The sequence below is a fragment of the Notolepis coatsorum genome (assembly GCF_963971535.1).
Source record: "Notolepis coatsorum genome assembly, chromosome: 15".
NCBI classification, from domain to species: Eukaryota; Metazoa; Chordata; class Actinopteri; order Aulopiformes; family Paralepididae; genus Notolepis; species Notolepis coatsorum.
In genome coordinates, this window is record NC_140179.1 from 80391298 (window position 1) to 80416181 (window position 24884).

Sequence of the window (24884 nt, forward strand, 5' to 3'; positions counted from 1 at the left end):
TCTCATCGAGTTATTGAACACTTCTTTATTCTTTGCCTTCTTTCGTTGTAAATTCCCGGAGCCAAATGTCCACCCTTTATCGCGTTCTCTCGTCGACATTGTGTTAAAAAAAATTACCACCACTCTGACTCAGTCATCCACCTTACTCTACACACCTGTGAGTGACCACCACTGCCACCAGTCCACGTGCCAGCGCTTAATGGCAGCTTTTTATATGCGCGCCGCTTCAGATAGATGATGCACGCATCACGCTGCCTGTTGCAGGCATAGTGAGGAGTCTAATGTGAAATAGATAAGCATGGATGTAAGTCACATTAGACACCTGTAAGCAAAACTAGATTTTCGGTCTGTGATGGAAAGTGATTGTTAACATTATATTTATTTAAATTTTTATATTAAAAAAAAAAAATGTCTCTTCTTCTTCTCGCGAGGCCCTAGGGAGCGCGAGGCCCAGTGCGGTCGCACTGCCCGCACACCCCTAGCGGAGGCCCTGTCCCCAGCATTTAGCTTTCTTCCACTGACTCGGTCCCCAGCATTTAGCTTTCTTCCACTGACTCGGTCCCCATGCATGCGGTGGTTGAGCAGCAGCGCAGACTCCCACGTCTTTCTCAAGCTCCTCATGATCCAATTCATCAGATTGGGATTCGAGGTCCAGGTCTAGCGGGGACTCGGGTCTGGCAGTGGCAGCCGCGGTAACATCCTCAGCAGAGCTAATGCTTGATTGATTGATTGAAAACGTTTTTAACGGATTTCAGAATGGGTTTGATTGATTGATTGATTGAAAAGTTTATTAACAGATTGCAGAATGGGTACAGTACAGTACAGCTCAATACATACAATTGTTAAGGGGATGCAGACCAGAGAAAGACTTTTGTCTTGTTTACATCAGGGTCCCCCATTTTCAATTCATCATAACATATATGACATACATGACATACAGATAGACAGTACTGCTACATCTATACATTTATGACATATCAGATTTGCAAATACAGTACTGTTTGTGATACAAAAGTGTCCAGAAAAGGAGTGTATATACATTTGGCATAGAAACTGTACATTGGAGGAGGTTGGTTGGGTGGGGTGGGGTTGGGTGGGTTGGGTGCGGGCTGTACATTGGAGGTGGGGGGGGGGGGGGGGGGGGTTGGGAAGGGGACACACACATTTTACACTGTACATTGGAATATTGACAAAGCCTTACTTGGTCATTTACTGTACAACTAGGTTAGGACATTTGTAGGGGCCAGTTTCGAATTGCAGTCTCACGTAGGTGTTTTTTGAGAGTGTTTTTGAAGGTGGGTAGTGATTCACATTCCTTTACAGCTTTAGGTAGGGCGTTCCACATTGATGTTGTGGCATAATTGCTAAACGTGTTTAGTCCCTTGTTTGAGCCGAATCTGGGTTTTACATGATTTGTGGAGCTCCCTCTGGTGTTGTGATCGTGGTATTCACTGACCTTTGGGAAGTATTTTGACATGTACATGGGTACCTTGGTCGCGTAGTGTATCTTGTAGACCAGGCCCATTGCAAGTTGCTGTACTCTGTCGTCTACTCTAAGCCATCCTAGGTTGTCAAAGTGGGCAGGGGTGAGGTGGGTTCTAGGAGTCAGGTCAAGTAGTAGTCTGACTAGCTTGTTTTGAGATGTTTGTAATTTGTTTTTTAGTGCCTTTGAGGTGCTTTGGTACCATGAGGTGCAAGCATAGTCGTAGTACCCTTGAATGAGTGCTCCTGCTAGAGTCTTCAGGGTATTCTTGTTTACCAGAGAGGAGATCCGGTACAAAAATCGCGTTCGTTGGTTGACTTTTTTTATTACATTGGATGCCATTTTGTCACAGGTACAATACAGTACGGCTCAATATTAACAACTACTAAGAGGATGAAGACCAGAAAAAGACTTTTGTCTTGTTTACATAAGGGTCCCCCATTTTCAATTCATCAAGACATTTATGACATACAACTACAAGACATACAGATAGACGGTACTGTGTAAGAAAAAGAGATTATAGAAAAATATACATCCGATTGGGAAGAAACTGTACATTGGAGGCGGTTGGGTGGGTGGGGGGGGTTTGGATTTTGACATTTACCGGGGCCTGTTTCTAATTGCAGCCACCCGTAGGTACTCTTTGAGAGCTACTAGCATTATCAACTTCAGTAGCGCTGCTAGCTGCTGCGCTAACAGCGTTAGTCTTTGGCCTTTTTACAAACCTGAAGCTGTCCAGCCTTGTGGCGGGTTCAGTCTTTTCTTCTGCGGCATGCGCTATTATTAGTATGGCGTACTTTTTACTTGTACAGGAGTCGCAGGACATGAGGACCATAGACTACTGCAGGACATGGGCAGCATGTTTACATCACGTGATACATGCAGCTTGCTGCTTCTTCTTCACAAATGGGTTTGAGTAGCGTTTGTCAGAGGTGCAGTGCTCATGCCACGCGGTACCATTCCACCACTTTTCTGAGCAGAAGCATGCGCACGCACATGCACGCGCGTGCACACAAAAATGCATTCACAACTTTCACTCGACTCGTCATGCCGTGCGCCAAGTACCGGTACTTATCTAGCTACTTGTCTTTGCATAACAATAGGATACCAATAGCATAACAAAGAACGAGAAGAGCCAAACCAAAATACAAGCCCTGTGGGGGTTTGCTTGAGCTGTGGAGCTCTCACTATGTGACAAATGGTCCCGACTGGAAGGATGAGACATTTCTTAAGTTGTGCTTCAGAAGGAAACTGTCCTTCTGTAAACTGTAAGTTACATTGTTAATTTAGTTTGTATTTACTTTTCTAGTTTAAGTTAATTCAATTAAAGAAATTGTAACTACAATATTGTATCTACAATTTAAAACATTGTTTGTTTTTCAACCATATCTGTTGACAATATAATTTCTTTATATATTGAAGGCTACATCCTGCTACCTTTTTCAGCTTCTCTATTTCAAGGCAATATTTACAAAAACTAAACTAAAACTAGTAATTTCCTATACAAACATATTTCCTACTATTTATGCATAATAATCATCTGTTCTGTGCGCACGCGAGGGAACATGTATGAGCATGCGCACGCGCGGGAGCGCGCATGACGTCATTATAAACAGAGTACAGGCACTTCTGAAATTACCACTGCACCCCTGCCGTTAGTAGACATGCTCATGGGCGACGCATAGCGGCTTGGAGGTAAAATGCCTATTCCACAACATTAATTACTCGCTTATTTTAAAAACTGAAAAGAAAAATATGATCTAATAACAATTTATTTATAATTTATTTAATAAGATTTGGCTAGTTTTTACAGCAAATTGAGGAAATATTTTATTTACAATATTGAACTTGACATTCCTGATATTCAAGCAGTTTTGCTAATGACGTGAATGACTGAAACACTGAATGTTGAGTTTTCAGTGAGGACATCAAGTTTCAAGTTTCAAGTTTGTTTATTATTTGTCACAACAAAATACAGAATACTTTATGATGAAATTGTTGTTTCTGTATGAGCCCCTGAGAGTGTGCTACATACAGTAAAAATAAAGTAAGTAAAAAAAAAAGTAATTAAGAAGTAAGTAAAAAGTAAGTAAAGTCAATATACATATATACAATAATATACAATACAGAGTAAAATGAGTAACAGTGAGGTACAATGCAGAGGTACAAAACGTAGGGTAAGGTGCAAATGAGGTATGAATGTAGTGCAAATCTCTTTAATAATAGATAAATATAAAGTGTGTTAAAGTGTCTAAAGTGAATAAGTGAGAGAGGAGCTTGAGCAGTAATGTGACTGCCTAGTGCCTAATACATGTTTTTTCTCATTTGGATATTTGGATATATAAAAAACTGTAATTTTATTTAATTTTTCATTATTTGTTATATTATTTTTATTTGTATTAAATTATCATGTAAAATATTGTAAGGAAGGGGCTTGATACGTTTTTTACTTCCCCCTGTTCCTTCTCAAACACTTATTGTATGGAAATAGTCTTTGACTATTTACCTTTTTGTTTTTTAAACTTGTTTTAAGTTTCTATGTTCGAGACAAATAAAAATCAAATCAAAAATCAAATGAAATAAAGTGAGTGGTAAGGTGAGTGTTTGTTTAAAGTGAGTGTGTACATGTGGATGTGTGTGCAGTGTGTGTAGATGATGGGTTGTTACATAGTGTCATTGTCATTGAGCATCCTGATGGCCTGGGGATAAAAGCTCCTTCTGAGTCTCTCTGTGCTGGCCATGAGACTCCGGTAGCGCTTGCCTGACCGCAGCAGTTCAAAGAGTTGTTTGGGTGACTAGAGTCTTTGATTATTCTCTTAGCCTTGGCCCTGCAATGCTGGTTATAAATGTCCTGGAGACGGAGAGTGGGAAGCCCCCCTCCAATTGTGCGTTCGGCTGAACGGGCCACTCTCTGTAGTCTGCTGCAGTCTTGTACGGTGCTATTCCCAAACCAGGAGGTGATGTTACCAGTCAGGATGCTCTCTATTGTGCACAAGTAGAAGTTCTTGAGGATCTTATGACTCACTTTGAACTTCCCTAGGCACCTAAGGAAGTAGAGGCGTTGCCGTGCCTTCTTCACTACAATGTCAATATGTGTGGTCCATGTCAAGTCCTCAGATATGTGGACTCCGAGGTACTTAAAACTGCTCACTCTCTCGACCGGTGCCCCGTCGATGCTGAGGGGGCTGTGGTCCCTGGCCCCGACCTCCTAAAGTCCACAATCATCTCTTTCGTTTTGCTGATGTTCAGGGAGAGGCTGTTCTCCCGATACCATCGTGCCAGGTCCTCTACCTCTCCCAGGTAGGCCCTCTCGTCGTTGGCAGAGATCAGGCCCACCACTACTGTGTCGTCAGCAAACTTGATAATTGTGTTGTTGTTCCGCTGTGCCACACAGTCCTGTGTGTAAAGCGAGTAGAGGAGGGGGCTCAGAACACAGCCCTGGGGGGCCCCTGTGTTGAGAGTGATGGATGAGGAGGTGCAGTTGCCTGCTCTCACCACCTGGGATCTTCCTGTCAGGAAGTCCAAGACCCACTGGCAGAGGTCATAGTTCAAGCCCAGGTCCCTTTTTTGGGTACAGGGATAATGGTGGACTTCTTCAGACAGGTGGGCTGTGGAAGGCAGCGATGCGTGTCCAGTAGTGCATAATACACAGGGATCAATCAATGTCCCTTCATTTCATACCTTCATTTTCAACGCTGAAAACCAATCCCTTCATTATCTCCACCAGGCGGCGTGAATACTTTCGGCAGCCAACATGCCCTTCCGCGTTGCTCTGATTGGCCGAGCGCGCGCATGCGCATGAGCCGCAACATGCTCCTCAGCCAGGCAGGAATACTAAACTCCCCTTAACACAATTTATACAAATGGAAGTATTGATTTCGCCGTAACGAATCATTAAAAAAATATACCGTTAACTGGAATATGTTGTTTCTTTACACATATGTTGGATTATGTAATTGGTTTGTCATGACAAACCAATAAAAAATCGCGAATTAACCGGTGGCTACAACAACACACAGTAACTACATGCATCATTGTTTACAATGAACGGTGGGGCTAATCGAAAGGACTGGACACGGACGCGTTAAACAGCAATCAATACATTTAACAATATAACAGTCCGGTTCTGTGTTTGTTTGTGTCTGTAGATTGTTGGTGAACAACTAACGCGTCCGTGTCCAGTCCTTTTGATTAGCCCCACCGTTCATTGTAAACAATGATGCATGTAGTTAATGTGTGTTGTTGTAGCCAACCGGTTAATTTGCGATTTTTTATTTGTTTGTCATGACAAACCAATTACATAATCCAACATATGTGTAAAGGCACAACATATTCCAGTTAACGGTATATTTTTTAAATTATTCGTTACGGCGAAATCAATACTTCCATTTGTATAAATTGTGTTAAGATTCCTGCCTGGCAGAGGAGCATGTCGCGGCTCATGCGCATGCGCGCGCTCGGCCAATCAGAGCAACGCGGAAGGGCATGTTGGCTGCCGAAAGTATTCACGCCACCAGGCAGTAACCTGGAGGGGATTATGCATTTGGTTTGCGTGTGTGTTTGTGTGTGTGTGTGCACAGGCTGACAGCAGGCCAAGGACCTGAATCCTCAAATATTTTTCAATATCGGTCAACAAAGCACTTCATGGCTATGGAGGTGAGAGCTACAGGGCGACAGTCATTGAGACAAGCGGGCATGGATTTTTTAGGGACAAGAAAAGAGGACAGAGTGGCCCCTGCTGGACAACAACACCACTTTCCGACAAGGGCCTTGACCGGGGCTCGCACCGGTGATCTTCCGACCATGAGTCCGGAGCTCTACTCAAGTAGCCACGCTGCATGCATTGATAATCCAGATAATATAAATGAAAAGGACTCTGATAATGTGATGATCACAGTGATGATGACAATCATAGTGAAGGATTTGATGCGTTTGAAGCTATGGTTTGAAGTAGCTTACTCTTGTATAAATTATTCTGACATCTATAATACTTTATTGTGCAGCTTGAATGAAATCACCTGTTGATTGATTGATTGATTGATTGATTGATTGATTGATTGATTGATTGATTGATTGAAAATTATATTAACAGATTGCAGAATGGGTACAATACAGTACAGCTCAATACACACAATTGTTAAGGGGATGCAGACCAGAGAAAGACTTTCATCTTGTTTACATCAGGGTCCCCCATTTTCACTTCATCATAACATATATGACATACATGACATACATCTAGACAGTACTGTTACATTTAGACATTTATGACATACCAGAGTACAAAAAGAGTCTAAAAAAGAGAGTATATACAGTATATATGAGGGGGAAGAAACTGTACATTGGAGGTGGGGTTGGGGGGGGGGGGGGGAACTGTACATTGGAGGTGGTTGGGTGGGTGGGGTGGGGGGGATGCAGACCAGAGAAAGACTTTCGTCTTGTCAGGGTCCCCCATTTTCAATTCATCAAGCCATTTATGACATACATGATGACATACAGATAAACAGTACTGTTTCATTAAGACATTTATGACATGCAAGACATACAAATATACAGTACTGTTTAAGAGAAAGAGATCATAAAAAAATATATATACATTTTAGACATTTACCGGGGCCAGTTTCTAATTGCAGCCACCCGTAGGTGCTCTTTGAGAGCCCTACTCAGTGGGCGACAGTGGCTCAGAGTGGTTGTCTGGTAATCGGAAGGTGCGTGGTTCGATTCCCTTGTTAAAGTGTCCTTCAGCAAGACACTTAACCCCTAATTGCTCCCGATGAGCAGGTTGACACCTTGCATGGTCACCTCCGCCGTCGGTGTGTGAATGTGTGAGTGAATGGGTGAATGTGAGGCATGAATTGTAAAGCGCTTTGGATAAAAGTGCCATATAGATGCTGTCCATCCATTTACTCACACTACAGGGGAAACTCTGGCGATTTAATTCATTTACTCGTTTAATGTGATAATTTGCAAGATCCTCATTTTAGATTGTTTTGGCGACATCTATTGTTTTTTTTGCACTGTATTGACTTGCTTTCCATCTAGAACATTCACGTTAAATTAACTCCTGAGTTCGTCTTCTATTCAGTCATGTTAACTACTGAGTTAGTCTTCTATTCATTCATGTTAACTACTGAGTTAGTCTTCTATTCATTCATGTTAACTACTGAGTTAGTCTTCTATTCATTCATGTTAACTACTGAGTTAGTCTTCTATTCATTCATGCTAACTGCTGAGTTAGTCTTCTATTCATTCATGCTAACTACTGAGTTAGTCTTCTATTCATTCATGTTAACTACTGAGTTAGTCTTCTATTCATTCATGCTATTGAGTTAGTCTTCTATTCATTAATGTTAACTATTGAGTTAGTCTTCTATTCATTCATGTTAACTACTGAGTTAGTCTTCTATTCATTCATGTTAACTACTGAGTTAGTCTTCTATTCATTCATGTTAACTACTGAGTTAGTCTTCTATTCATTCATGTTAACTACTGAGTTAGTCTTCTATTCATTCATGCTAACTACTGAGTTAGTCTTCTATTCATTCATGTTACCTACTGAGTTAGTCTTCTATTCATTCATGCTATTGAGTTAGTCTTCTATTCATTAATGTTAACTATTGAGTTAGTCTTCTATTCATTCATGTTAACTACTGAGTTAGTCTTCTATTCATTCATGTTAACTACTGAGTTAGTCTTCTATTCATTCATGTTAACTACTGAGTTAGTCTTCTATTCATTCATGTTAACTACTGAGTTAGTCTTCTATTCATTCATGTTAACTGCTGAGTTAGTCTTCTATTCATTCATGCTAACTACTGAGTTAGTCTTCTATTCATTCATGTTAACTACTGAGTTAGTCTTCTATTCATTCATGCTATTGAGTTAGTCTTCTATTCATTAATGTTAACTATTGAGTTAGTCTTCTATTCATTCATGTTAACTACTGAGTTAGTCTTCTATTCATTCATGTTAACTACTGAGTTAGTTTTCTATTCATTCATGTTAACTACTGAGTTAGTCTTCTATTCATTCATGTTAACTACTGAGTTAGTCTTCTATTCATTCATGTTAACTACTGAGTTAGTCTTCTATTCATTCATGTTAACTACTGAGTTAGTCTTCTATTCATTCATGCTAACTGCTGAGTTAGTCTTCTATTCATTCATGTTAACTACTGAGTTAGTCTTCTATTCATTCATGCTATTGAGTTAGTCTTCTATTCATTCATGCTAACTACTGAGTTAGTCTTCTATTCATTCATGTTAACTGCTGAGTTAGTCTTCTATTCATTCATGTTAACTACTGAGTTAGTCTTCTATTCATTCATGCTATTGAGTTAGTCTTCTATTCATTCATGTTAACTACTGAGTTAGTCTTCTATTCATTCATGTTAACGATAGGTTATAACTATAACCAAGTTCTGTGAGTAATGGTGACGCTCAGCGTCACGACTGCATGAGTTGAGGATGAGTTGAAAGTGACATGGTGTAGGTAATGATTCACAATACCAGCTTGTAATCATTGTAGCAGATCTCTTGTCTGGTGTTGGTCAACGGGTCAGCACCCTCTATTGGTTATTCTAACTATTGGTTTCTCCTTTTCTTATGGGTGACCTCGTGTCTGGTCCATGACCATCACTGATGTACTAGGCTTTAATCCAACTGTTTGGGTGGCTAACCGGGCTCCAAACCTCAGAATAATCTACAATCAAATCTACAATATATGTATCTATATATTTTTCTGTAATTGGCAATTGTTGAGGTTGCTGGAGTTCATAGTTTACCACCTTTTATTACACGCCTGGACGAGGTGTCTTGATATTATGGATATTATGGATTAACCCTGACCATTACCGCGTCCGCCACCACTGTCTCGTCCGCTATCGCTACATCCACTAGCTTCTTGATTTCTCAATTTGGGGGTGAGACGTGTCATTTATATAATTTATCTTACCAACTCCACTAAGCCCTTTCTGGATTACACTGTCTTCTCCGTGGTCCTAAATGTCAAATGTCGGTGATGCGGTGGCCGCTTGATATCAGGGAGCACGTTAGGCAGGTATACTTTGGCTTTTGCATTTAGCATCTCTGAGGTTCCGTCAATTTCATCAACGACCCTCAATAAACTCCCACGTGTCCAACCAGTCTTAAACTCACCAACGCGTGAATCCGTCGACTCATGGCTTTTGTCTTTCTCTCAGATAGAGATTGGAACACTGGCCCCACCTGACTACAACTACCCCGAGCCAGAGGCTTCTCTAGAGGAGGAGGAGGAACCAGAGGAGGAGCAGGAGGAGGAGCAGGAGGAGGAGCAGGAGGAGGAGGAACAGGAGGAGGAGGAACAGGAGGAGGAGGAGGAAGAAGCACAAGAGTTGCCCCTGAAGCCGATGCTCATCCCCCAGGGTTCGGGCGGCTCCGGGATCCTCATGGGACCCGGGACACAGAAAGGTCTGAAGAAAAGCACACAGATTGGAGCCTGCGCAGCGCAGTGCGCACTCACATAGCTGAAGTCACTTGGTACCGGATGCACCCTCTGGGAATGAACCTCACTATTTCTTGCATATCGGCATTATCAAAAACACACACACACACACACACACACACACACACACACACACACACACACACACACACACACACACACACACACATGTATAATACTGAGGGACACCACAAATCCATCCTCTAAACTCCTACCTACAGCTGGCAACCACCCCCTCCTCCTTCAATCACCACCTACATTTCCCTATGCATGCGTTCCATTTAACTAGCTAGTTATTTGGTTAAATGTGTATTGTAAATCACTGTGTCCATTTTGACAGCTAATGCTTCACCTTGTCCATTTTGTCGCCTGATTACTTCACCCTAATCGCCGTTGTAATGCATTCCATTTAACTAGAAGTTATTGGTTAAATGTTGATCTTTTAAATAATCACTGTGTGTCCATTTTGTCTGCTAACTTCATTGTTGTTCATTTTGTCACCTAATCGATCCTGCCACTTGGTCCTAAAACTGATCTGTGGTCTGTTCTGCTTCCACCTGTCTGTGTATTAACACCTAATCTTGTCTCTAACAAGAGGAGGAGCTTCGTCTGACGCCCATTGACATTCTTCATGTGTCCGGGGATTTCGGGGGCTCTGCCGGGTCGGGGGCCTCGGGGGCCTCAGGGGGTTCCGGGGGTTCCGGGGACCTCCTCCTGGGCTCCGGAGGTTCCGGGGACCTCCTTGGTTCCGGGGGTTCCGGGGGTTCCGGGGACCTCCTCCTGGGCTCCGGAGGTTCCGGGGACCTCCTTGGTTCCGGGGGGTCAGGGGGATCTGGGGATCTCCTGGGATCCGGAGCGTCCGGAGCTTCAGGGGACTTTGGTTCTGGAGGTTCTGGGGCTTCTGGAGGTTCTGGGGCTTCTGGGGCTTCTGGAGGTTCTGGAGGTTCTGGAGGTTCCGGAGGTTCCGGGGACCTGCCAGTGGGCTCTGGAGGGTCAGGGGACCTGTTTGGTTCGGGGGCCTCTGGAGATCTGCTGGGCTCTGGAGGCTCTGGAGGCTCTGGAGGCTCTGGGGGTTCTGGGGCCTCTGGTTCCGGGGAGAGCGGGGACCTGGGCATAATATTGATATCTGGAGCCTCTGGAGGTTAGTATATAAACTTCTACTCGTTGGCAATATGTGCTTCTTTCATTCCTGGTCTTGGATGGTCTTTGTTTTCTTCTCTAAATCACTTCATCAACCTTTATATTTATACTCGAAAAGACAATTGAGGTCGCCCTCATTTTCAATGTCGTCGAGACTTTACAGACATTCCAATGCACACATGTCTACAATATAACAATAATACATATGAATAACTATCTATATAGTATAAAATGAACATAGGCATAAAATCAGCACACATGTTGACAGAATAAGAAAAACAATGCATAAATTGCAGACATAAGTAAGAATAGGTATAAAAGACAACAAAAGTAGTGCAATGTAAACGTGCAAACTTAATGACTGCATAAAATAAGTACAAAGGTACAATGACGCTCGCATCGCTTACAATGAAACTAGTGGTGAAACGTGTCTCTCCAGGACCAGGAAGAGAGGTTTTAGGTTACAGGATTGTGTTGAAACCACTGGGAGTGCAGTAATAAGTACTGACCACTGGGCCATTTCTTGACTTCTCTCTGACCCGATGAATGTGATTTTCATTACCGTAAATCCTCTAATATTGGACGGGTCTTGTATTTACCTCAGCTGCAAAGAGCACCAGGCCTTTATTAGAGAGAGGCTTATATAAGAGGCAGGCCTTAATTTCATAAACTGGCCAATTGTAATTGTGAAACTGTGGTGGATTAACGTAATTTACACACTGAAATTGGAACTGTCTATAGGTTGCGGGGTCCGGGGACAATATAGCGTGTGGTACCTTCTCGACTCTGCCTGAGTCGAATCGACTTGATAACATGCAGTAGCTTTAGCTAACGCTATCATAGCCATCATGATAAATGTCGACTGGACAATGCCAGCCCAACGCCATATAGATAGCGAACGTTAACTAACGTTTGCAAAACAAAGCCAACGTCATCCAGCCGACACCACAGATCTAGCTATGACAACGTTAGCTAATGTTAGCTAACGCTAACGCCAACGAAGTGAGAGTAGGGAACGGTAGAGAGAACGGTACAGAGAGGCAGCACTTCATTTGCATTGGCAAGAGTTTATCTCATTCTATATCACGGCACGAAAAAAAAGTATAAGTAAAGCCGGCCTGTATTTGTCTCCATGTATTAAACCCCTGTCCATTATAAGAGGCCCGTCCTCTATTTGAATACCCTCCACTATTAGAGGATGTACGGTATATTAATTTTCCGTTTAACTGCTTCCTGATTAAAAGTAGTTAAATGTTGACATATCCGTACTTTTGATGATCATCATTGTCATTTCCATGTGATGTTCCTGTTTGTCCATTTTACCATTTTGTCGTAACTTAAATGTCACTCATAATAATCATCGTCTAACCCCGCCGTCCCATCTCAACCGTGTGAGATGAGATGACCAATCTCTACTGATTGGTTCTTTGGGTTTGACTGATTGTCTGTCCTACCTGTGAAAAAGCACTAACCTGTCTCCTAACCCCACCCCACCCCCTTGGCTCTAACAAGAGGAGGAGCTGCCCCTCATTCCTGGCACTACCTCGCAAGAGGCCTCGGGAGCTTCTGGGGAGTCAGGGTTCTCAGGGGCCTCAGGGGGCTCCGGGGCCTCAGGGGGCTCCGGGGCCTCGGGAAGCTCTGGGGAGTCTGGGGCCTCTGGCTCCGGGGTTTCCGGAGACGGGGTCACTCTGATTCCTGGCATTGATGAAGGTCAGTATTTGAAACAACATTAAAAAACCCTTTCACTACCGCACTACCAAACTTGTTTAACCCTTTCACTGCACCACTACGGAAGGTTAACCCTTTCACTGCCACACGACAAAGGGTTAGCCCTTTCACTACCACACTACAGAAGGTTAACCAGACGGTTAACCGTCTGTAGTGTGATAGTAAAGGGTTAACCTTCTGTAGTGTGGTAGTGAAAGGGTTCAAATGTAAATAGAAGGTCAGTAAGAACCTGAGAAACGTAGTAAGTTACGTTTTATATATATATTAAAAACATATCCCCCCTTACCTGGGGTGATATTTATCCCTTCCAGATAGTTCTGGTGTGTTTCGCCTTGTTTTGGAGATACCTGCTGTAGAGATATCGGCTGTAGAGATACCTGCTGTAGAGATACCTGCTGTAGAGATATCGGCTGTAGAGATGTCTGCTGTAGAGATATCTGCTGTAGAGATACCTGCTGTAGCGATATCTGCTGTAGAGATGTCTGCTGTAGAGATACCTGCTGTAGAGATATCTGCTGTAGAGATGTCTGCTGTAGAGATACCTGCTATAGAGATATCTGCTGTAGAGATGTCTGCTGTAGAGATGTCTGCTGTAGAGATACCTGCTGTAGAGATATCTGCTGTAGAGATGTCTGCTGTAGAGATACCTGCTATAGAGATATCTGCTGTAGAGATGTCTGCTGTAGAGATGTCTGCTGTAGATATATCTGCTGTAGAGATGTCTGCTGTAGAGATATCTGCTGTAGAGATGTCTGCTGTAGATATATCTGCTGTAGAGATGTCTGCTGTAGATATATCTGCTGTAGAGATATCTGCTGTAGAGACCTGCTGTAGAGATATCTGCTGTAGATATATCTGCTGTAGAGATGTCTGCTGTAGATATATCTGCTGTAGAGATATCTGCTGTAGAGACCTGCTGTAGAGATATCTGCTGTAGATATATCTGCTGTAGAGATGTCTGCTGTAGAGATGCCTGCTGTAGAGATATCTGCTGTAGAGATACCTGCTGTAGAGATACATGCTGTAGAGATACATGCTGTAGAGATACATGCAAATGACACCTAAACTATCTGGATGGATAGATAGCACTCCGGATAAGGGGGAGACATTTATTTTTTTTCTTTTAGATGAACTGCCCCAGATAAAAATCCACCCCAATCAAGAATTCACACGTTATTTCTATAATAGTGTACAGCTCAATTATCGATTTTGAGAGTATGAACAGGTCTCTCCTTAAGCTGAACGCCAGAGAGACAAGACTTTAGTGACAATGTCATCAATAACTTGAATTAGTGATGTCATCAAGAGACTATATTGTAAACTGTTCATATACAGACTACCGAGACTTTTTTTTTTACATCAACGTTTCGGTTGTGGAATCTGCCGCCTTCATGGGAAGCACCGCGGGTGTCATTGTGATGCGTGCCGTCAGTACGGCAGATCAAGAGTCTCGTCTCTCTGGTGTTCTGCTTAAGGAGAGACTTGTTCACATTCACAAATCAAAACTGCACTGTGCAGTATTACAGATATAACATAGGTATGTGAATTATATGTTACGGTGGCTTGCCCATTTAAATGGTGATATATTGGAGCACAGTTGTTGCAGGCCACCACGCCTACAATTCTAAGGCCCCCACATAGTCGGCGGAACGTACACGGACCGGACTCTGCGCGGCATGTCGGCAGTCGTTTGAGCTTTCATAGTCGAGCGTACCTCCGCATACCAATTTCCTACATGTCTCTGCGCCAGTTTTTCCCACAATTTCTTCACGCTGTTTACACTCTCTGTCACGGGCACGGTGTCGTCCACCGATGTCAAAATAAAGAGTCTAGGTTATCTCCGTTTCCAAGATTTCTAAATAAAATGGACAGTTTTACACACTTCATTTAGAAAAACCTTTCAAACTTCTCAAGTTTCTTCAGATGATGAAATAACGATAACGATTAGCGATAGTAAAACTAAATTTAGTGTCATACCTGCCAAAGTTTTACTGGACCAATCATACCCATTTAACCATGATCCTGCCCTACTCTCTCTTGGCACGGAGTGTTCAGCGTAAAATTCAGATCGGTGTCACATTAAATGCAGGTCGATGTCAACCAACACGCAGAGCAGCCTTTTGTGTGACACCAAGTGAGCGGCGTGGATGTCCGTGCGGTTAGAAAATTGGAGCTTCGCGCTCCGAGTCCGCTCCGAGTCCGCTTTGAGTCCGCTTTGAGTCCGCTTTGAGTCCGCTTTGAGTCCGCTTTGAGTACGCTTCGAGTCCGCTTTGAGTCCGCTTTGAGTACGCTTCGAGTCCGCTTTGAGTACGATTTAAGTCCGCTTTAAGTCCGCTCCGAGTCTGCGCAGAGTCTGTTCCGCGTATGTTCCGCCCCACTATGTGGGGGCCAAGATAAAGTACATACTTGCCTTAGAGTTATTTTCAGGTTTGTTATTCCCTTCACCCACTTTACAAGGCCACCCAAGTATACAAGGCTATACACAACACAACTCAACTCAACTCAACAAGCCACGCTTCATTTGATTAACACAAAAAAAAAACATTGTCATTTAACTTCCATTCATCAGTTAAATGCATCCTAAACATCTGTCATGTATTTTTTAGATAATAATACATGTTATATGTAACTCATTGAGGCAAACCGTTTTTGCCAGATTCCATGTTCCGTGTTTCTCTGTTGTCCTCGCTCTGTCGCTCTAACCCGCTATTCCAACCGCTGCGTCTTGTCTCTAACAAGAGGAGGAACTGCTTCCCACTAAACCAACAACACCTCAGGAGGGGGCCGGTAGCACCGAGGGCTCGGGCACCGAGGAGCCTAAGGAGCCTGAGGAGCCTGAGGAGCCTGCCGTCAGGCCAGGTCAGTACCGGGGAGGCAGGCGGCCGCTGCTGCCAAGGCCCCAAACAAGTAGAAAAAATACCCTGACAGCTTAGTATTTAGTAAAAAAGGTCCTGCATTCTACTTCGGGAAATAATGATGTCACATATTCCAGGAAGTATTAGGTGCTACTGTATAGATCAAGTTTTTTTTATGTTGAGTAATCATACAAATAAAATAAATAAAACAGCGCTTTTAGAAAGGTGATGAATAAAAGTTGTTTTTCTTCTAGAAAATGTTGGTGGGTCCAAAATGAATGTTGTTGTTTACATTTTGCGTGGATGTATCGCCTCCCTACTTCCCATTGCCCCACGTTGAATGCACCCGATTGGATAAATGACGTGCTGGTGCTGTAGTCGAGTGGCTGAATGTGTCTATAGCACCTTTAAATACAGCTCCACCAAAAAAAAGATAAAGCAGATTTATTTATTTATGTCCACAATCTCTTGTCTTTCAATTTCTTTCAATAAAAATGTGTTTTGAGAGTTATCATGTTAAAGAGTTGATATGATGTCACATGTCCTAGGAAGTATTAAATATAGCTCAGTGAAATTATTAAAATGAAATATGTGTATATCTCAGCCTTAACTTTTGGTGGAATGTTCCTTTAAATTTGGCCGGCTTGAACGTATCATGATGGCAAATCCTTCTTAAAAAGACACTAGGGACAAAATTATGCTGATTTATTCTGCACATAATCTCACACACATCTACAAACTGTTTTGCACACATTAATTTAGTTTGACAGTTATTGAGAGTAATAACTGAGTTTGAATATGGCCACCAGTAATGTCATCAGGGACATTGAATCCTTGTGTTGTGTTGATTACAGCACCATGAAATGATGATGAAAAATAGCAATACCTTGTCTTATAGTAGTAGTAGTAGTAGTAGTAGTAGTAGTAGTAGTAGTAGTAGTAGTAGTAGTAGTAGTAGTAGTAGTAGTAGTAGTAGTAGTAGTAGTAGTAGTAGTAGTAGTAGTAGTAGTAGTAGTAGTAGTAGTAGTAGTAGTAGTAGTAGTAGTAGTAGTAGTAGTAGTAGTAGTAGTAGTAGTAGTAGTAGTAGTAGTAGTAGTAGTAGTAGTAGTTTATTCAGTCATCTCACACAATACAATATACACCATCATTTAACAATATTTGATTTTACAGTGACTGAAAAGGTACAGACTGAAGCATAATGCATATGCCTGTCCTATATTCTTAACAAAATTAAGACTCAAACAGTATTCTAAAAGAAAATAGCACAAAAAACAGTATTATTCACCCTTGTAGTTTTCAAAAATAACTTTACAAACCATTTTCTTAAAAACCAAAAGCGAATGACTCATTCTTAACTGTATCAGCATTGTTCCACAAGTTAACCCCAATAATAGGAATACACCTCCTTTTAATCCCTTTCTTAGCTTTTTGAACAGTAAATTTACAAATATCTCTCAAATCATATTTTCTTTCATTTATTGAAAAAAACCTTTGCACCCCATCTGGGAGTATATTTGCTTTAGCTCTGTACATTATTTGCATAGTTTTATAATAAACCAAATGATAAAATTTCATAATATGAGACTTTATAAACAATGGATTTGTGTGTTCATAACCAGCCTTGAAAAGGTTCCGAATGGCCCACTTTTGCAGTAAGACTATTGGATTTGCTTCCACACAGTAAGATATGTAAGTGAACAGTAAATGATGTGCAAGGCTTTGTAGTTTAATATATCCTTACATTTATACAATATTGATACTGACTTAGATATTTTTCCTTGAATATAGTTAACATGTTGTTTCCATGTTAATTTCTGGTCAATAACTACCCCTAGACATTTTATCTCAGAAACTCTTTCTATTTTTACATCACATGTTTTTTTACTCGATATCCCCCTCTATTTCTTTTCGATTACCAAAAACCATACATTTTGTTTTCTTAATATTGAGAGACAATTTATTAACATCAAACCAAGTTTTGAGAATTTCAAGCTCTTTTTCAATATCAAACAAAAGTTCCTTTAAATTACTTCCTGAGCAATATAAATTTGTATCATCTGCAAAAATAACAAACTTTAACAGTTCAGCAACATTGCACATATCATTAATATAAAGTATAAAAAGTTTTGGACCTATCACAGATCCCTGGGGTACTCCACATGTGTCCTTCCTAAATCCTGACACAGTGTCATTAATGTGCACACATTGCTGTCTGTTTTCCAAGTAGCTCTTCAGCCAAGAGTTGGCTAGTTAGTGAGTATCCCCAGTTTTCTCACTAATATGCTGTGATCTATTGTATCAAAAGCCTTCTGTAGGTCAATATAAATACCAATAGAACACTCGTCATTGTCAACTGCTTTAGTTATTTCTTCTACCATCTCCACCACTGCATATGTAGTAGTTCTATTTTCCCTAAACCCATACTGGTGTTCACTCAGTATTTTGTATTTGCCAATGAAAAGATCCAGTTGTTTCACAAATAATTTCTCTAATATTTTTGAAAATTGAGGAAGTAGAGACACTGGTCTATAATTGTCCATTTGATGTTTATCTCCATTTTTAAATATTGGTATTACCTTTGCTGATTTCATATTATTAGGAAACACACCTCTTTGAAAAGACAGATTGCATATATAGGTCAAAGGTTTTACAATAGACTCAATTACTTCTTTAATAATTACCATGTCAATGGAGTTTATATCAGTTGATGTTTTGTTTTTGAATTTACTTACAATTTCAATTATATCAATTTCATTTACCCCACAAAGGAACATATAACTGATATTACCATTCATCAGATTATTAAACATATATATTTTTTCCCTCAGGCACAACAATTTTGCTGGCCAAAGTAGTTCCAACACCCACAAAGTAGTCATTGAAATCTTCAACGATGCTTTTTACATTGTCCACTTTAGCATCAGAGGTATTTAGAAAATAACTTGGAAATTCAGATTTATAACCTCTATTCCGAATAATATGATTGATTATTTTCCAGGTCCTTTGTATATTATTTTCACTGTCCTCTAATATTTTATTGTAGTATTCCTTCTTCTGTACTCTTATAATGGAAGTCAGTTTATTCTTATAGCTTATATTTTTCTTCGCTTTTACTGGTTCTCAGTTGTAAATATTTCTTGTAAAGTAAGTTTTTCTTTTTGCACGCCCTTTGCATAGTCATCCATGGCTTTCCTTTATATTTATCCTTCACCCAGCTCTTTCTAATAGGACAGTGTTTGTTGTATAGCTCTGTGAACGTCAACAAAAATGCATCATATGCCTGATTTGGATCGTCAACATACACCTCATCCCAGTTGTAGTTTGTAAGGTCCATCTTTAAGGCCTCCATTCTTTCTGGTGTCCTAATTCTTACAAATTTACAAGAAGGTTCACTTACATCAACTGAACATTTTACTTAAAAATTATGTAATATCACAAAAATAGGAAGATGATCACTGATATCACTTAAAAACAAACCACTTGTTGCTTGGCCATGAACATTCGTAAAGATGTTATCATCAATAAGTGTGGCACTATCTTTAGTTATCCTGGGTTTGTTTATAAGGGGCCAGAGACCAAAACTAAACATTGCATTACAGAAGTCTGTTGTTAGTTTATGTTCATTACATTTTAAGAGATCAATACAAACAAAAAAATATTTTTTATCACATACCTTCTCATAAATATCACCTATGGTATTCATAAATTGATCAATGCAAGAACCAGGCGTTCTATATATGCAACTCAAAAATATACTCTTAACTTTAGCAGAGTGAATTTCAATTGTCAAACTCTCCATGATATCATTAACAATTGTAGTAGCAATGACTCTACATTGAAAATCATTCTGTACATAAAATGCAACACCAAAAAAAAAAAAAAATCAGCATCCTTTTCATTTGTTAGCCATGCACGTCTCACTTATTGCAATGACTTGAAATGTAATGAGTTTAAGTAGTCTTTAATTTGGACAAAGTTTGTATATGGGCTTCTGCTATTGAAGATTGAAAAACCCTCCAAATTAAGATTATTGAACAGATTCTCAGAATAATATTCAGAATTTGATCTGTAATCATTATAAAGCTTTGCCTCAGGATCAATGTAATTTTCAAAACGAAATGGTCTATGCTCAGTCAAATTAAGAAACAATTTATTCACATTACAGCTATTCTCAACTAGTGCATTTTCATTCTCAAAAAGTTCACTACTCACTTTCTTCAGTAGAAACATTTTAATCTGTCATTTTAGGAAAAAGAAACGTTTTTTATGATTGGAGAAACCTCCGCTGCAAGCTCCATTTTGGGCATGCAGGGCCTGCTCCCCACACAACATGTCCAAAACAGATGTTAAGAGACTGCTACCTTGTAATTTCATACACACTGCTGTCCTTAACCTAAAACACTTTTAGCAATTCTACTTCTCAGTGATTAGAGCAGTGTAAGCGAAGTACACAGAGAATGTGCGAATATACAATAAATTCACCAAATACTACACAAGACCAATGCTGTGTAGACTGATGAAAATACAATTATTCTCTCCATATACCCAATCGATGATGCAGACTGATGAAAATATAATTCTTCTCTCCATATACCCAAATCAGTCAACATTTCAACATGGAAAATCACAACAAACCAGTTTGCATGCTATATCAGACAAACATAAAATACTGTATCCAGTACAGGTTACAATTACAGTAAAACAAAAACAAAAATTGAAACAATTGAAATAGAGTACAGCAAAGACATTATCTCGCCGCCTAGCTGGGTCTGCCAGATAATTTATGGGAAACTGCAGAAGAAACTTTATATTTTCATCAGTCTGCATCATTGGTTGTCTTGTGTAGTGTTTGGTGAATGTATTGTATATTTGCACATTCTCTGTGTACTTCACTCTCCTTCCATTTTGGTTGAAGACAGGTGAACTAACCTGCTGCATTTGTATAGTGCTTAAACCTGATTGGTGTGTCTACAATTAGGCAATCATGTGTTTGTGCACCTGGTGGCTGTGTTTAACCAATTGGTTCATATGTGTGGTAATTTGACATTCTGTGTCTAATGCAATGCAAGTGTGTTTAGTGTTTTGCAAATCACTGTGTGTATTGTTTTGCAAAAAGTGTGAGGCTGACATTGTGCTTATATGGTGGAAATCTGGGCCCATGTTTTGCTCCTTGAGTGTAAGGTTTTGGTAATTGTGTAATACTTTTCATTTTAGTGTTTATGCAATAAAAAAAAACTGTAACACAACACAAGGATTCGATGTCCCAGATGATATCTTTGGTGGCCATATTCAAACTCATTTACTCTCAATAATTATCAAACTAAATTAATGTGTGCAAAACAGTTTAGAGTTTTTGGATGTGTGTGAAATGATATACAAAATAAATCAGTGTCCCTTTAAGAATGATTTTGCATCAAAATGATACGTTCAAGCCTGCCAACTTTATCAACTGAGGATTCGGATGAAAACAGTGGGGTAAAAACAAGGATATTTTCTTTGAAAGGTAGTGGGGTAAAAGTACAAGGTTTCCTCTGGAAATACTCAAGTAAAGCACAGGTGCCTCCAATCGCACCTAAAGAAACATTCCACCATTATGGGAAACCTGTTTACCGTCTTCTCCAGACTCCCGACAAGAAGATAGAGACCAATTTCCTCAGACAATCTTCTTGTCTGACTCTGGAGAAGCACATTTCCCATAATGTTGGCATGTTCCTTTAAGAAAGTGCTAAAGTGTTGCCATTTTCCAAATCCAGAACATCTACCGCAGGTTGGGGTGAGTTATTAGTGACCCTTGGGTCTCATTCTCCAACGGACTTACGACAAAAAGGGCTTTCTCTTAGGGCCATTTGAGACCTTTTCGGGCACGACATGAATATAGACAATATATTATAATATAATATTAATTATATGTTTTATTGGGACAGTTTTGTCTGTGAATGAGAGCCACAACGTGTACAATCTGATCATGCGATGAATTCTCAGAAACTGATTTAATTCTCAGAAAACTGATTTCATTATCAGAAAACTGATTTCATTCTCAGAAAACTGATTATCACTCTCATTCTCACTCTGAAATGCTGTTTATTAGCTTTAATTGATTAGGTCCTATTAATAAATTGATTGCCATATGTTTAAACTGAGGTAAGTTTCTATGAAATGTTATTAACTATAGTAGTAATACTAAATAAAAATGATAATACTGAATAAATAAATAATAATAATAATAATAATAATAATAATAATAATAATAATAATAATAATAATAATAATAATAATAATAATAATAATAATAATAATAATAATAATAATATATAATAATAATAATAATAATAATAATAATAATAATAATAATAATAATAATAATAATAATAATAATAATAATAATAATAATATAATAATAATAGTGTAAATACAAAACGGATCATTTGAATATATGACTTTCTGTCTCTCACCTATCTTATAATTTTCACAAGACAATTTGTAGTATTTCAAAACTGGAGCTATAAACAAACAAAAATAAGCATCAGTTTTGCTCTTTTTTGTGTGTGCTATAGACAACATTCAGCCACTAGATGCCGCACTAGAGCACCAGCATGTCATTTATTCAATCAGGTGTATTCCACGTGGGGAAATGGGAAGTAATAGGGAGGGGATACATGTAAACAACAATATTTTTTAAATGATAAATTAATTAATCAATAATGTGTTTTGGGGGGAAAGCAATAATTCTATTCTGCACATTTCTAAAAGTATTATTAAAGTAATAGTATTTTGTATGGTTTTGTATTTCCTTTCTTTATGATTAGTCTACATAAAGATGGTATCTATAGTACCTCTAACATAACATATTGCTGGCCTGGGTAATAGCCCAACACCTCTACCATCTTCCTCTGTCCATCTACCTCCAGGTATGCCCACGTGCCTCCTGTGCACGTGTCTAGGTACTTCGGTCTACTGTGACGACCTGAAGCTGGACACTGTACCGCCTCTCCCCAAAGAGACCACTCACTTCTATGCCCGCTACAACAAAATCACCAAGATCAGAAAGTCTGACTTTGCTTCCATGAGTAAGTTTCGGTTTTGAATTGAAAAGAAAAACTGTGAGGATTGGACTAGAGATATTGAGAACACATTTTTGAGATGAAGGTGAATGTATATAAAGGAGCCCAAAATAAAAACAAACTAACATTTCCCCCCTTACCCTTATATCCATGGAGATATCTGCTGTAGAGATATCTGCCATCACTCTGATACAATAATAATGAATGTATTCATACAATCCATTGTACTGGAGTGAGTCGTGACGGCAGATATATCTCAAAGTAAGCTAATCACAATGGAGCGGATGTGTAATCATACTTCATTGATTTTTTGTGAACTGATTGTGAGTAATTAAATAACGCTGTTCTAGAACATAAAAGACTTGTATTTGTCGTACCTCCTGTTTCAGTAAATGACGAGAGTCAGACGTTGGTCGGGTGGACTTGACTAATTATGTTGACAGCAAGCAGCGCAATGTGGTCAATTAACAACAGTAACATAGGCTACCACTAGGTGGCAGTGAAATCCTGTAACACTTGAATGAATGAATGAATGAATGAATGAATGAATGAATGAATGAATGAATGAATGAATGAATGAATGAATGAATGAAAACTTTATTTAACAGATTGCAGAATGAGTACAATACAGTACGGCTCAATACACACAATTGTTAAGGGGATGCAGACCAGAGAAAGACTTTCGTCTTGTTTACATCGGGGTCCCCCATTTCCACCTCCCTCTCTCCCCAGACAAGCTGCAGAGAATTGACGTGACCGCCAACGAGATCACGTCCGTCGACGACAACGCATTCTCGGCTCTGCCCGCTCTGGCGGAGCTGGTGATCCGGGAGAATCAGATCTCCCAGCTGCCCGCCCTGCCGGCCACCATGACCCTGGTCGACGCCAGCCACAACAGCATCAACGCCAAGGGTATCCACAAGGAGGCGTTCAAAGTATGTACAGTACACTCACTGCTGCTGTGCAATAAAGGTTCTGTTGAAAAGTCTAGGATAAGATAAGATAAGATAGTCCTCTATTGATCCCCATGGGGAAATTCAGGAAGTTTCTTCTTCAACCTTGAATGGGCTAGAGTGGCTAACCGTGAGTGAGTGACTGAGTGACTGAGTGAGTGAGTGAGTGAGTGAGTGAGTGAGTGAGTGAGTGAGTGAGTGAGTGAGTGAGTGAGTGAGTGAGTGCCGGTCTATGAGGGGTTTTGCATCTACAACCAAGATCAAGCAAGTAAAAAAAAAAAAAAAAATAGTAGAATGTATAGGAAATATATGCATGTACAGAAGAAGTACAGTAAGCATAATGTAGAGAATATGCATGAAACAAATCTATCAAGTGTATAGATGACTGCTGAAATTCACAGAGTAACATTACTTTTTGTCTGTTGTGTCCAGGATATGGCTGGCTTGCTGTACCTCTATATAACAGACAATCACATCGACCACATCCCTGTGCCGCTACCAGACAGCCTGCGATCTCTGCACCTACAGGTAACTGCTTTTAACATGCTCTGAGAGCGGCGCTCTCGTTGCTAACACCTGCATCTTGAATGGAAACTGATCTCATAATGGCCCCTGGAGGTTGGTTGATCTAGCTCTGGGGACTGAGCTGAATTTATGATATCCAGGGAAATGGTTTCTCAAGTTCCAGTTTATTTTATTGCCACACAACTAGGCCGGTGGCATTGGTTTCTAGTACAGGTTAAACAAATATATATATATTTATAATAATAATAATAATAATTAAAATTAAAACTCATACATAAGTGCAAACAGACAGACAGGACAGTACCATGAAAGTGCAATGGTCGCATACATTTAAAGTCACAGGACAAAGTGGAGTCCACATAAGTAGCAGTCCAGAGAGAGTAGGAGATATAGGGGTATAATTCAGTTTCTGGATCACTTGGGGAAAGAAGCTTCTGTTGTGGCATTCTGTCCTTCCACCCGAGAATCTATAGCGCCTCCCAGAGGGCAGGAGCTGGTAAAGGTGGTGAGCTAGATGGAGGGGGTACTTGATTGCCAAAAAATATGCCTGCGGCTGCGCGGTGATTGATTGAATGAACATTTTATTAACAGATTGCAGAATGGGTACAATACAGTACGGCTCAATACACACAATTGTTAAGGGGATGCAGACCAGAGAAAG

The 24884-nt window shown here is 40.1% G+C and overlaps 1 protein-coding gene across 4 annotated transcripts in view; it reads left to right on the forward strand.

The window, feature by feature from the left end:
- LOC311241804 (uncharacterized protein) overlaps positions 1-24884 on the forward strand; it is a 74835-nt gene that overhangs the window by 47663 nt on the left and 2288 nt on the right. For all 4 annotated transcript variants that reach the window (XM_084330717.1, XM_084330720.1, XM_084330718.1 and 1 more), the window contains exons 3-9: positions 9681-9927; positions 10557-11102; positions 12614-12811; positions 15569-15688; positions 22593-22751; positions 23478-23680; positions 24131-24226. In XM_084330717.1, the coding sequence (XP_084186843.1) occupies positions 9681-9927; positions 10557-11102; positions 12614-12811; positions 15569-15688; positions 22593-22751; positions 23478-23680; positions 24131-24226 (1569 nt within the window). The remainder of the gene's footprint in view (positions 1-9680; positions 9928-10556; positions 11103-12613; positions 12812-15568; positions 15689-22592; positions 22752-23477; positions 23681-24130; positions 24227-24884) is intronic.